Genomic DNA, 15,323 nt, shown 5'->3' on the forward strand with positions numbered 1-15,323 from the left:
CAGAAAAGACACAACCATGATTTGACTTTAAGCAACACCACAGAAAATACAAACCGAAGCAGAAGAGATTGTATATAGATGTTTCAGAGGGGATTCAGCACCTAAAATACGTATTTTGCACGGAATGAAATGCTTTTCCACACTGAAAGAACCCCCTCCTTTACCTGCACCACTTAGCCATCACACGTACCTTTATTGTACATGTTGGTTGGGACTTGAACGACACTGAGGCTGAGGTTGACTGACAGGTTATTAAAATGATCATTTGGTTCCAGAATAAACTCCTTTCCCAGCTCCACTGTGTTCCCCTGCTCATCAGCTTCATTAATTAACACAGCATTGAAGTATTCATACTGAGGAGAGAACACACGCATACACACACACACACGCACACATACACACACGCACATACAAACACACACACACACACACAATACAGACACAACAAAAGCACATCAAAAGCTGAAATCTGCTATAACAATACTGTTGCCATGCACATAAATACTACTATGCACATTCAGGCACATGTTAGTACATCAACATGCCTACAAATGAACACATGTACAAACGCTGATATGGACATATTTGCCCAAATACACACATGATGAAAATAAGCACATGCATGCACATATGCTAATATTCATACACACGCACATGTGCAAACACCCTGATATACACACATATGCTGATATTCACGCACATATATATGCAGTAATGCACGTGTATGCACAAATGTGGACACACATTTACATGTTAACATGCACTACATATGCAAGTAAACAAGCAGAAAATGTTGTAATGCACAAACATGCACACATGTGGACACTCATAGATGCACATGCAGACAATTGGACTGTAGGGTATTGGACAGAACAAACATGTAAACAGGGACTGTTGCCAACCAAGTAATATAATGCAACAAAATGCAGCCAACGAATGCTACAAAACATTTTCACTTGCATTACTCTTCAATAGTTTTGCAGAACACACCATTTTTCAAGATTATACCAAACTTAATTATCTTGAATTCAGAATTACATGAGGATTCATTACTCAACTTAAATATGCATTTGACTCCTACGACTTCCACAAAAGATGAATATTTTCCCTGTGCTAACAATTCCATTTCTTATTGTAACATGAAATGAAATTGAAGTGAGGAAAACCAAGCAGTCCAAAGCCATTTTTAGCACACCACTGAGGAGCACATTACATTTACATCACAATCATTTGGCAGACACCACATCCAAAGCAACGTGACACTGTGACCATCACACAGAGAGAACAGATCAGGAGTGACCTTACTGCACAAACCCCAGATACACTGTCTGTGTTTCATAGCCAGAAATACTGCCGATAACACCATATTAAATGACACACCAGATAAAAGTTCTCCATTCTTCACCTGCATAAGGGAAGACATGACTGTACTTCTTAACAGTAGCACCAGGGTGACGCCCCTTTAGCACATCACTGTAATGAGATGGTCAGTCAGAAACAGGGCCATTTGCTCATGATTTTTATAACTGACTGGCAACCTTCTGGTGAAGGGTATAATGCAGTCTGTGGTTGTGTCAGTTGAAGGTTCAGGTCTGTGTGTCCTCCCATACACCTTTACACCCTTACACCTTCACACCAATACATCTCTACACATCTGAACATCTACACCCTTATAATTCTACACCCTTATACCTCAATACTTCTATGCTTCCACAACGCTATAACTTTACACAACGATACCACTATACCTCCACAGCCCCATACTAGGGCTGGGCGATACTGACGATTATCAAATTACATATTATGCTTTTCTAAGGGTAATATATTCTTTAATCATACCTGATGAGTAGTAAACATCCAAATTTCAGAGGCCACATTAAATGCTTACAGGCAAAAACACCTCACCACTGATATCTATTGGTTCCTGACAAGATAGCCAATCAGCAGCAAGCCCTTGCAGCTTCTATGTGATTGACAAAACCACACCACATGATCACATGGAAGCTGTATGACCTTGCTGATGACTGACTGTCTTATCAACACCCATTAGATATCAGTGTTTTTTTTCTTCTCCTGGAAGCATTGCACATGGTCTCTGAAGTTGAGATGTTTACTACCGCATCAGGTATAATTAAAGAGAAAAAGATTAAAAGGCAATACATCACATGGTGGCAATTATCGTTACTGCACTCAAAAAATACTAGATAATCATTGTTATATCGATGTATCAGTATATCACCAAGCCTGAACCTATACAGCAATACCTCAGTAACCCTACATCTCTATGCCACCCTTATACCCCAACGCCTGTTTTGTTCCACAGCAAACCTGTTCCCACAGCAGGACTGCTCACTCAGTAATAATCACTAGCGTCTCACTGAGCCTGCAGCCTGTGCACCGATCTTTAGTTTTAATTATGCTCATTAATTCAGAAATACGGGAAATGATTCCATTAGCATAACGAATGGGCTTACTTATAACTATCACAATGATCTGCTATCACTTGAGAACACATTTGTGTGCATGTGAGCAAGAAAAGAGTGAGTGAAAGAGAAAATGCAAGTGAAAGGGAGAGAGAGAGTAGGGGACAGGGAAATACAAAGCAACAAGGGAGAGGGGAAAAAGCACATTCACATTCAGAGAGAAGTCATTCTCCTTCTATTGAAACTATAGCAGTTTCATTTAACCAAACCAGATGGGCTGAGGTTGAGGTATTGAGGTGTAGAGTTAGAGGGGTATACCTTCAGTGTTTATAAGTGTAGATGAGCTGCCAATTCACAGGAAAGAAATGCATCTGAAATACGTACTGAAATAAATCCCTCAAGATGGGGATATTCCATCTAACTGCACAGCACTGACATGGACGTCCACTGAACTTGTAACTATAACAGACTGACAGATCTTTACAAGCAGCTCCTGACTTCATTTACTGAATAATAGAGAACAACAAATGCACTTTACACCAATTCTAAGACATTCTCAAATCCCCTGCCAAGAGCTGGACTTCACAGTTCTGTTCGAGTTGTACTTTCTCGTGTTGCTGTAGGAGAGGTAGTTGTTACTCGACAGGTGAACTCATCTTTCTTCTTGTCTGTCTAATTTTCTGGAAGGACTGCTAAAGTGAAGCTAGCACTGCAGCTGGCATAAGTTTTACACCCCGTTTCCAGATCAGGGATCCTGATCAGCATGGAGGAGTCACAGGGGTCTGTCACAGTAGTATTACAGCAATAATACAGTACTATCACAGCTTTATTACGGATGTATTACAATACTATTACAGATTTATCACAGCAGAAGTCCTCATTCGTACCACAGTGCATTCAGCTGTTTTCATATCAACATGTTATGATGCAGAAAGACAACCCATATCACTTCAGTATAAGGCTTTGCTCCATGCGAAGACCACAATGCGTTTTACAAAATCACATAACATTATTTAAACAGTTACATAATGCCTGTAGCACAGTGCTGTTTACACACATAATATCTGTAGCACAGTGCTGTTTACACACTCATGTAAAGTCAGCAGCACAGTGCAGTTTACCCACACATAAACCTTGAACAGCAGAGTTTATAAAAGTATAAGAGCAGAAAGAGCTGCTGTAAATGGCGGATATTACTGTGCTATGGAAGAGAAACTGCAGGAGGAGAAACTGAAAGGGGAGGAACTGCAGGAGGAGAAACTGAAAGGGGAGGAACTGCAAGGAGAAACTGAAAGGGGAGGAACTGCAGGAGGAGAAACTGCAGGGGGAAAGACTGCGGGAGGACCAGCGCGTACAGGCTCGCGGGGGCTGACGGGACAGTGTGGAAGGACGCGGAATGCAGATGGGCTGAAACGTGGCCATTACCCACACTCCCACCCCATAAAGCAGCTGCTGCTGACAGTTAATATCACAGCTGAGTGAGCAGCTGAGGCACAGAACTGCGGCTCTCAGCACTGCTGACCACCTCCACTGCAGTCCTGCAGGGGCCTGATCATTACCGCTGCAGAAAGACCCGCGCACCGCTGTTTATGAGCCCTGACCACCCGACCAAGGAGCAGCCCTAATGGCACATATACACAGTGTGTAACTGTATCTGGGGTGGGGGTGGAGGCATCCACCAAATAATTAAAATGAGTCTTTCAATCATGTCAAGTGTGTGTATGCGTGTGTGTGTATGCGTGTATGTGCGTGTGTGTGTGTGTGTTATAAGTGAAAGTAAGCCCTTTTCAGTTCTCCTATTCCCCTTTGCCACTGCTCTCAAAAATGATCTCACGTCTTCCTCTACAGGAGTGCTCCAGATAAAACAAGGCCAAACAAAACCAAGGATTGATGCAAGAAATCCCCTTGATGGTTCCTAAGAAGGAACCATTACCTTGGTAAATGTTTGCTATAATCACAAGCTTCAAGAAAAAAAACAATACAATTTTTCAAGGTCAAAGATTACAGCAAAACAAAAGTTTACATTAGCTTGACGTGTCACACCATTACACTTCTTTTACAGCTGCAAGGTCTGCGCACTGCTAATCAGTGTGACATGAAAATAATTTAAATGGAATCAAATAGAAACCATAGCCTGTATTTGATGTGCATGCACACGTCATATAGTTCATGCTGTATGGAATATGTACTCTACATCTCTTAGTTCACTTTGTAATTACATTTTCAAAAAATTAATATAGAAACATCAAAACATTAAATACTACAATTAATCTTTGTGTTCCCCTGGGGTCAAATTGACTCATTTTAAACTTTTAGTAAAAGAGGAATGACTTTCAAAACCAGTGGCTATACCAGCGTAAATTCAGTTTTGGTCTTGTATTTCTATTTGATGTTCATCATCTATATTTACTTTATGTATTTTTGCCTATATGGTTTCTCTGAATATAATAAGATTTTAATGAAAAATCATTGAGAATATCAGTTAAAACAAGAAATATCAGTAACCTCCTGCACGAAAACCTTGTTTCACTTTAATTTTTAACAAATAAACATGACTTCTGCCTGCATGCCTTCATTACAGTGGATTTCTATAAATCACATCTTTATAACAAAAATAAGTAAAACATTTTCATTTAAATGTGATAAAGCAGATGTAGCATTTATTTAATTAGACATTTATTTAAAAATGGCAAACAGTAACCATATAACATCGTTACATTGTTTGGAATTAACATATAGATAATATATTGAATATTTTTAAAGAAATTAAATTTCTGTATTGTTTTAAAATCCCAACAATGTCCTATGTATATCTGACCATGGCTAAGTTTCACAGGTGCTAATAAGTAAACATAGCACAAGGGATAATGTAATCACAGATAAATTGTGCATAATATTTCATTTTAAATAGTTGTAGGCTATATCGTAGTGTTTTTGTTCCTAACTGTATGATTTCATTTAATTTGAAATGTAAAATTTCTTAGCATTACATATCGTTCTAATGCATCCTTTCCTGTATGAATGTTTTTTCATTATTATTATTATTATTATTATGTCTGACAGCATATAGCAGGCTAAAACACATGAATTTAAATCAAAGATAAATATCACTGTAACGGAGCGAACCCTCCGTTCCTGCTAGGACACTAAAACGATCGGGTTTTAGCTGCTATCTGCTTATGGTAGCAGTTGTTTGGCGCGAGTACGCCGCTTTCATAATTGTAGTGCGCACCATTTATGTTTGCCGGTTTGTCAACTCAAACACATTCGCTACTGTAGGCCTACATCTGTTCACCACCATAATGTACTGCAAATAATTTAAACATACACATCTGCTTTCAAACATTAAATAGATTTATTTTAGTAGACCATGTTCAATAAACGCAATGTTAGGATTTGCTATTAACCGTTGTTTGTTCGGTTTGTTCCATGTTCAAACTGGAATTATGTAACCCGAATGTCACAATTCTGTGCAATTTCATTGGAAGCGCTGGACAAGAAGAATTGTCTATTTTACACGGTGGAGACCGTAGAGTGTAGTCGGTAATATTTTCTCGTACTCAATTATATATGTGATTATTAGATATAAAGTAGCAACTAATAATATATGTATAATGATTTCTATTTGTAAAAATATACTGTAATTTCTTCTGTGAGATAACTGAATATTGGATGAAAATGGTATAGTCTGGATAATGTAGAGTATACAAGTAGGTCATTTGCAGTCAGTAGGAGACGGAGGGTGGTTGGCAGTAGGTGGGTGTGATTGCATGGTACAGTTGATGTGCAGATTTTTTGTCTTGTATCTGTATATAAATGTTGTATATAGTTGGGGGCACTTTTGTTAATAAAACACCCTACCTGTATTGCACAAGTTTGAGTCTCATCGCCAAAGTTCACTGTAAAATCCTCCGACCGACCATCCTTGTAACAATCACCATTCAATAATTTGCTAAACTACAAACTTAATAATCTAATAAATGTATCTGCAAAGGGTAAAAGGTATTTTAAGGAGGGAGCTGTAGACAATGAATTCATACCGCTGTGCAAAATATCCAAATACATAATTTTTGTTACTGATTAAATGATTAAAGCAATTGTTTACGTTGTTACGTACATTATTACTTTTGATCTAAACTAAACTCAGCGTTCGATGGTGCGATAAAACCAGCTCATGCCCGTTAAAGTGTTTTCCACGAGCAGAGACGCTTGTGAAAACGCCTGCGGAAGTGGAGCAAGGAGAGAGTAGTGAACCTCATTCATCACTGTCTACCGAGCCGCGCGAGGCGCTGACGGAGTCCCTGAAATCCCCTCTCCTCACGCGCCCAGCGGAACACAAAACACGCAGTGCAAAAAAAATAAAAAAATAAGTGATAAAGAACCTTGATAACTGGCATGACCATAAATAAGCACTCTGCACTGGGACTGTGGGAGAAAAATCCCATCCCCCAGACTAGTTGCCTGGAATAGCACCTTTACACCCACCTTTACTGAGGCGGGTTTTTACAAAATGACCCCATTGTCATGAGTCTGAGCCTTTATCATGAAATAACCCCACATCCAAGATTAAAGCGCTGTATCAAAACCTTTCATAATGCCACAGATTATGTGTACCTTTTATACATTTTAGGATCCATGAAATCACTTGCACATCATTTTCAAGTTGTGTAGTTGTAGCCTCAACTGATAATAATGTCTTATTGGAAATTACGATTAAATAGGCCTTCTTTAAATAAATAGTTCAGAAATAGTAAGAAATAAAGAAATAGTACAGGCTTATAGTCAGTTAGATAAGATCAGAGAATTCAAGTAGACATATATAAAAATGATTTTTTCATAAAGCAACAGCGCTCAGTCTATGCAGGGCCACATCCACTTTGTCTCCTTCCTTGACATGGATACTGTGTGTTTATATATCAACATAATGTTCAGGAAAGACAGACTGCAATCACTTGGCTTATTAAAGAGAACATTTACTGTCCCCACCACCCCCACCCCCACCCCACCACCACCCCAGCAGATGGCCCAGTGTGGTCTGCGATAAGGCTGTAGAAAGGGTTGCCTGGAGCTGAGAAAAGGAATTGATTGATTTTAATTGAGTCTGGTGGTAATAAAAGACAAAAACACTGTTAGGCCTATAGTAGCATGTCTCTGGGGACCACAGTGAAAATATATGTGTGTGTGTGTGTGTGGGGTGGGTACTTTTGTGTGAGGATATGTGGGAATGCTTGAGTACGCCTGTGTATGCTGTATGTGTATGTGCACATGTGCATGGATGTGTGAGCCTGTGTTATATATATATATAATTTTGTAGGATTTGAGAAAGTCTGCTGGCCTTCTTTCTTTTACATTTATTTACCGCCCCCTCCTCAGCTCTTATGTTTTTCCTCTCAAGTTCAGGCCAATGGTCCTAGTAACATCACCAAAAATAGCCACAATCACCACCAACATTATTGCCATAACATCAGACATTACATTTTGCCCACACATTCAACCGACTATTAAAGAGTACCTTCCTTACTATTGTTGGAAAAACCTGTATCTAAACACCTTGGCATAATGGTATTTTCATAAACATGAATTGCCTTTAATATTCTTCCTAGTTATGCAAAAATGGTAGATTAAGCTGTGAGTTAACGTGATACTGATGTCTCTGTTCAGGTTTAACGAGTGCCTAGAATTCGGCACACATAGAGCTCGCATATGACTCTTGCATATGTTATAGCACATTCTTTAAGGCACAATTCCACTTCACAGCCTTCCACTATTCAGCCTTCCAGTTTTAGTGTGTCAGCACAATCCTGATTCCCTCCAACTACTCACTCACACCTTGACTCTGACTCCTCCACTGAGAGCTGTTCTCCTGCTGTTTTTCTTTAAGTGCGTAAGCTCATAATCCCGAAGCCTTATCTGTGTCTCTGTCTCAGAATCAAACCTGTTCTCAAAGTTTTTGCCGTTCTTGTCATCGTATGTTTATAAAAGGTGCTTGTGCATGAAATTATGTGTGTGTGAGTTTTTGTATGTATGTGAGTGTGTGTTTGCGTGTGCATTTGTGCGTGTCCATGTGCATGTGCGTGTACTGACAGGAACACTCTGGGGTGTCCACAGGCTCTCACATGCCATGCCATGCTCTGCTACTGAGGAAGTGCATGCTGGGAAAAAGGTTGGGGTTATCTGTCGAACAACACCATGCACATGTGCATTGCTAATACAAAGGATGAAAATAAAAATCCCACATTAAACAATATCTAAACATAATAAATACTGGTATTCTTCAAGCTTGTTGAGATTCGTACTGAGACACTGAATGAGTTACAGCTGTTCTAAAGGGACTGTCCATGGTTCTGAAATTTGATTTACAGTGAATCATATGGAGTAGAGTGAAACAGAGTGGAAAAACAATTTAAAGCTGAAAGTAATTATAATGATATTATAAAAAATATCCATTTGGCTCTAGTAGTAGTGAATGTTATGTGTAAAAGAGAGTGCTGTGTGTAATTATGAGTGAGAATAATGAACAGTAATAACACTGATACTGAAGCTCAGCTGACCTGCAGGTCTGGATCCTCCTCATGCTGTAAATGAGCCTCCTCTGCTGCTTCCACCAGTCGCTGGAGGCACACGCAGGCATGCACGCACACGCACACATACATATACATACACATACACACATACATACATACATATACACGTATATGCACGTATGCGCGCACACACACAGACACACACACATGCATGCAGACAGAAAAATAGAAAGGTTCCAGTCATTAATATTTTAAAGTTTTAGGAGAAAAGAGGAAAATTTTTTTTATTATATTAGATAAGAATAAAACAAAATGCCATCAACCTATATTGAATAACAATACTATAGAACAACAACCCATTTAAAAAATCTACCAAAAAGTACACCCTCAAACCTCAGTCACACGATGCACATACAATGTTTAAAGATACACAAGAACCTAAGAAAGGACAATAAGCATACATTCATTATTTTGTGATTCAGATTTGTAATGTGTCATTCCTACACAACATTCATTTGGCTCACAGATAGTGTACCTCGGGAAGTGATATTTGAGATCATCAATGTCTCTAAAGGCAAACAGATGCATCTAATTTTGGGTGTAAGTGTCTCTGAAGAGGAAGTGATGCGTGTGATTCTCAGTTGTAAATGTCTAAAGAGGAAGTGATGTGTGTGATTCTCTGAGATGATTTAAATCAGATTTCATATATACCAAGGCATGGATGGATAGGCAGAATTTCAGCTGAAATGAATGAAAATCTTATGGGCATCTGTGTTAGGGAAATTATAATTTAAAACAGCTTCAAATATGAGGAGCCCTTCGGTCAGTAAAATCTGCGATAAAAGAAAAAACCTTTAAATTGAGAAGTGACATTATTTGTTTGGGTTTTTTGGTATGAGTTCAGCTTGGGTTCGTTTCTTGCCCATTGTATAACTTTTCAAAATTACACAAATGTAGGGAAAACAAATTCAGAAATTAGAATTGTAACCAAACTCCTACATCTACTGTAAATTTTGACTCCATACTTTATATATATATATATATATATATATATATATATATATAATGCCTGTTAAACTTCCCTCAAAAAACCCCTGAGACCATTTGAAATCATAGGGTTATGGGTGTTTCCCCTTTCTCCCCGAAAGCGACACCTCAGAAATATGCTTCCCCGTTCCATTGGGGGTGACCAGAGCTGTACCCGGAGAAAACAAGCTGCCGTCATCACTGGGATACAGGAACAGCTATTAATAACTGTCAGACACGTACTGCCACAGTTGCAACATAAACAAAATCAAAATTTTGTGCAAACCATTTCAATTTATTTTTGTAGCTTCTGGAAATGAACCATCAGTTGCGTGTCAGCACTTTAATAATCACGACAGGAGAAAATCCATTTTAAAATGTAATGTGAAAAAATTTGATTTAAAAACTACATCATGTCTGTTACAGGATGAAAAGATGAAGTGAGCAATGGTCACCTTATTCACAAATGAAGATGGTCAACTCGAAATATAAATTTTAATTTAATGTATTCATGTTTTGTTCCATATAGTAAATGAGGTCTTTGAATACCTGTATTCTATTGCGGTATTTGTTTGGCAATTGTAATGATGCCTGTAATCCCCTTGGTAATGCTTTAGTTAATTATCATAGCACAATGGGGGGAGTTTACATCAGATAGAAAAATCAATCACACACACATACACGCGCGCAAGCACTCACGCATGCATGCACGCACACACACTTACATTTCCCATTTTGGCATTTGTTATATTTTCTGTTTTCAGTTCTATTATAATACTTTCAATATCTATCCACAGATATAACAGCAGAACTGAATTTATTATTTCATATGTGTGTTTTATTTGTTTTTATTTTATTTTAAATGCAATTTTACCTCATTAATTTAGGGCGCTTCACTTTAATAATCAGCCTTTTTCAATAATGCTAATCCTGCAGCCAACATAAAGACGTTACTGCTGGCATATTTGCTCCTTTCTTTATTCCATATTATGTGTAAATTCAATTCAAATGCGAAACCGTAATGACTAAAGCAGGGTGCAGATACTCATTTGTTATGTATTTTCTTTCCAAATCTTGCCTGCCTCAAAATTGATAAAATACATATAAGAAAATAACATGGAAAATGAATCATATATAAATTAATAACCGAAACAAATTTCTCATAGGGTTATCTAATTCTAGACATACAGTGGATTATATGTTCATTGAAAAAATATATTAAAGTCATGACCAATGACATCAAGAGTTATGATGGCACAAGTATCTTGTGTTTATTATAAATTCATGGAGGTAATATAATAGCTCATTGCAATAGATTTATGTCTAAAATAGAATACAATGGGTCTTTGCAGGGGGCCTTGGCCAAGACCAATGTAAAATATTTGTATTTGCCTTTGAAATTTTATTTTTTAGACATATTTGATATATTTACGTTTTAAAACATGGAAATGTGTTATACTTTAAAAACACTTCAATATAAGACTTTCATCAATTACATTTTAAAGGCTTTTAAAAGCTAGCTTGGCTAAATTAGCTTCTTAAAAAAGAATCTCTCATATGTAGAAAGAAGCAGAAAGAAGAATATGTATTTCTGTAACATAAGCCATGTTTTTACCTATGTCAACATGCCACATACCTGTAATTGAAAATGCAACATTTGAATACTCAACAGATATTCTAAAATGAAATACATTCGGGAATTCAAATGCATTACATTTGAAAAGACTGTATTTCATATCAATTTACAAAACAAACCTATCATCACCATCTGCCATTATCAAAAAACACTTCACCACCAAATCCACTCGTCTGCTTTAAAAATAAAATAAAATTGAAAAAAGCCAAGATAAACCGTTTTGAAACAACAGAACACAATCAGCACAGATCTTGTTTTTGTTCTCCAAAAATGTTACACAGTAAAACCCACTTGACCCATCTTGGTTGCAAATAAACTGTTAGCGTACAATTAACACTCAGGATTTTACTGTCTGAATTACTTATGTTTTGCAGTCAATTACACTTTATATTTGTGTACCTGAATGGCTATTTTCACACCAAATCTGGCTTTGACTGCTTAATTCAAATATAAGTGCAGTTCAGTTCCTTTGGTGCTGTGTGTAAAACCTATGCTGCATGTGGGACATAGGTAAGGAGTTCTAGGGTCAAGTGTGTGTGATATTAATAAGGAGTTTTAATGTGAAGCGTGTGGGACATATATAAGAAGGTTTTGTGTATTTGTGTAGATAAGGAGTACTGTACTGACTGTGTTTGCACATTAGGAGTTTGTCTGTAGTGTGTTTGTACATTAGGAGTTTGTCTGTAGTGTGTTTGTACATTAGGATTTTGTCTGTAGTGTGTTTGTACATTAGGAGTTTGTCTGTAGTGTGTTTGTACATTAGGATTTTGTCTGTAGTGTGTTTGTACATTAGGATTTTGTCTGTAGTGTGTTTGTACATTAGGAGTTTGTCTGTAGTGTGTTTGTTGATGATTTTGCAGTCCATACCCTCATGGCTTCCGCCTTCTTGTGAAACATCTCCTCCATACTTTCTGACAGCTGTTTCACCAGCTTCAGGCCATCGATTTCTTCAACTCGAACAGACTTTTCATATTCTTTAGATTTCTGTGAGAGAGGAAATCCAGGGAACCTTAGTTATCACTTATCTTTTAAGTGGAAAAAATAAAACAGCAATGTTGTCCACTATTATCTTTTCTGCAAACAATTTTTTATAGGTTTCTTGGTAATCTTGGTGATTGACATGTTTGCCATCATGAACAAAACATGTCAATTTAATGAGGTTTAACAAATTAATTTTTAAGAAAATCATTATTTAGAAATAAGAACACTATCGCTAACAGTTGTAATAGTAAAACAAATGAAGGAGGTCCCAGTAACTGTGGTACTTGTCCCCAGATAATTGCTTAACTGGTCAAATGAATAAATGCTGTATATAAAAATAAAGGTTAAGTTAATGAAAAGACTTCACCAAATACATTTAGATCCATCTTCAAGGCCCACAATAACCCCCCCCCCCCCCAAACACACACAGGTGATCTATTCGGAAAACTCAATCACCAATCAATCCTCCTAATTGTTTAAAAAAAGAAATGATTTCAGTTATAAAAATACGCATTAACAGTTCACTCTTCTGTTATTCTGTTATCTGTGCAAGTTCAGATGAACAGGTGTTTAAACACACTTTTACCTGCATTTAAAAGTGTGTGTATTTAAGTCTACATTTAAGTGAATTTAAGTCTAAAAATATAAAAGTATTGGCATTTAATCCTATGATCATATGAATTTAAACCTAAGGGCTCTATTTTCTGGAATCAATGGCACATTGGCGCACTTGGTGTGGCTACTGAATGTAGGTATTTCCCTGACTAGAGGCGAGGAACATACAGCTCAGAGCATGCAGCGCAGGTGGAAAATGGCCTGGGTTAATGACAAATGTATTATCAGTGTTTGTGTCTCTGCTGGATTCACTCACAGCCAGTCAAATGACCTCTTTTCATTCCCTTTAAGAGCAGAGTGAAAAGTGCCCTGGGGTACGGTCAATTTATGTGGTGTACTACTGCCATCTACACATCTATTTTGTATTAATATTGCTAAAAATAAGTATACTATCGCTATAATAATGCATGTGTTTCAGAGGGTAAAGTCTGAAATCACAAACTAAGAATGGTTAATCATTCATTGTGTTTTAGACTGGTTGTTTTAGTCTATATAGGATATTTAAATGCCGGGATGGTCATCAGAGAGTCTACAAGTTTTGCTCACATGCTAAATTTGAATAGCCGAGCTGACAGCACTACGGCTCACGCTGGCCAAGCTGGTGGTATTCTGGAAGGGCTGCTGTCACTTCGAGTGCAACAGGGTGTGCGCAAGAAACTGTTGTGCTACCTTCAATGTAAGCCGCAACTATCCCACAGACCTCTTGCAGCACTGCACGGGATAATAAATGGCAAACACATTCATTTTAACTAGTCATCTAATTAAAATGGAAAGATTGTTCATGTTCAAGTGGCATTTATTGCCATTCTTTTCATTATAGATGGGTGTAAGAAAAAGAAAGAAACACAGTAGGCTGCTGCCAGGACCAGTGTAGTATAACAACAGCCATAAAATATTAAAAACAGAAATAAACACTGGAATTAATTACAAATAAAGAAAAAAAGAAATGAACAGTAAATGCAAAGTATACATTTTTCCTGCATGTGGGATTTCTATCGAAGTCAAATTGGACAGGATATGAACCACAAAAAAACATTTTTGGCTTTTTGAATAGGCTATAATCATGCATGCATGGAATGGGAAAGCCCCGAAATTAGCAATATGCCATAGATAGGGCTGTGATTTGTGCTGTAGACATGGTCTGAGTAGGCGGGTGGACAAGAGCCCAAATCACAGACTAGACTGATGCAAAAATTGAAATGAGCTGCACCAAAATTGCCATGCGCTGCTCAATCTTGTTTGACACACCCCCAATGCCGTAAGTGTGTTCAATTAAGCCAACACTTAGGTGACTTTAAGGCAAAGTGTGTATATCTAAGCCTAATGGTCATGTTAAGGATGTGAAGATTAAGATTGTGTGGAGATTATGCCTAAGGGTGTGTGAAATGAAGGCAATTGAAAGAGGCTCAGGTTTGTGCTCTTAGTTAACAGCTCTGTAGTGTTAGATCCTCCTGCCACAGCCAAAACCAGAGAGGACACACCACTGCATCAAGCAGTAAAACACCTCTGTCTCACCAACCACTTAATGCATAAGAGACCAGACTATGGTAGATATGGTGGAAGTCTATGGGCACATGACCAGGTACGGCTCAGAGTGATAGTGCTTATCAAAACACAATGATTTTAATACTATTTTCAGAAGGTTTGGATAGTGAAGCACATTTCATTTCATTATGAAATTTTGCTTATATACAGAGTTGAATATTATGTATATGAGCATATAGAAGTTGATATATTCAGGCATGCTTAAGCGATGGTCAGGTATGCTTTGTATAAACGTGGCTTCTGTACTGCATTCTGACCTGACTGTCATCTCACGCACCCCTTAAATTCCACAGAGCAGGCCTACCCCAACAGACAGGACCATCTGGATTCATCCTGCTGCTTTGTCCTGGGCAGAACCTCCCTTCCCCCTCTCCCTCTCCCTCTCAATACACCAGAGGACAAATTGCTCCTTCAGAAGAGGAACATCGGCCTCCGATGAGGCGGAACAGTTAATTTCACGCCTGTCGTCCCCGCCTCACTGAGTGCACGTGTGCCAGCCAGATACCCCCTGCACCCCCCCCCCCCCCCCCCACCCCGCTCCTCTCCCACACAGTCAACAGAACAGTAAAAATG

The 15,323-nt window shown here is 38.1% G+C and overlaps 1 protein-coding gene across 5 annotated transcripts in view; it reads right to left on the minus strand.

Annotated features, from left to right (window-relative positions):
- LOC118211658 (voltage-dependent calcium channel subunit alpha-2/delta-3-like) overlaps positions 1-15,323 on the minus strand; it is a 53,354-nt gene that overhangs the window by 25,566 nt on the left and 12,465 nt on the right. For all 5 annotated transcript variants that reach the window (XM_035389041.1, XM_035389043.1, XM_035389042.1 and 2 more), the window contains 3 exons: positions 12,477-12,593; positions 8,975-9,034; positions 191-353 (listed from right to left, as the gene is read on the minus strand). In XM_035389041.1, the coding sequence (XP_035244932.1) occupies positions 191-353; positions 8,975-9,034; positions 12,477-12,515 (262 nt within the window). In that variant the 5' untranslated portion in view covers positions 12,516-12,593. The remainder of the gene's footprint in view (positions 1-190; positions 354-8,974; positions 9,035-12,476; positions 12,594-15,323) is intronic.

Source organism: Anguilla anguilla, chromosome 13 (genome assembly GCF_013347855.1).
Source record: "Anguilla anguilla isolate fAngAng1 chromosome 13, fAngAng1.pri, whole genome shotgun sequence".
In the NCBI taxonomy this organism is placed as follows: Eukaryota; Metazoa; Chordata; class Actinopteri; order Anguilliformes; family Anguillidae; genus Anguilla; species Anguilla anguilla.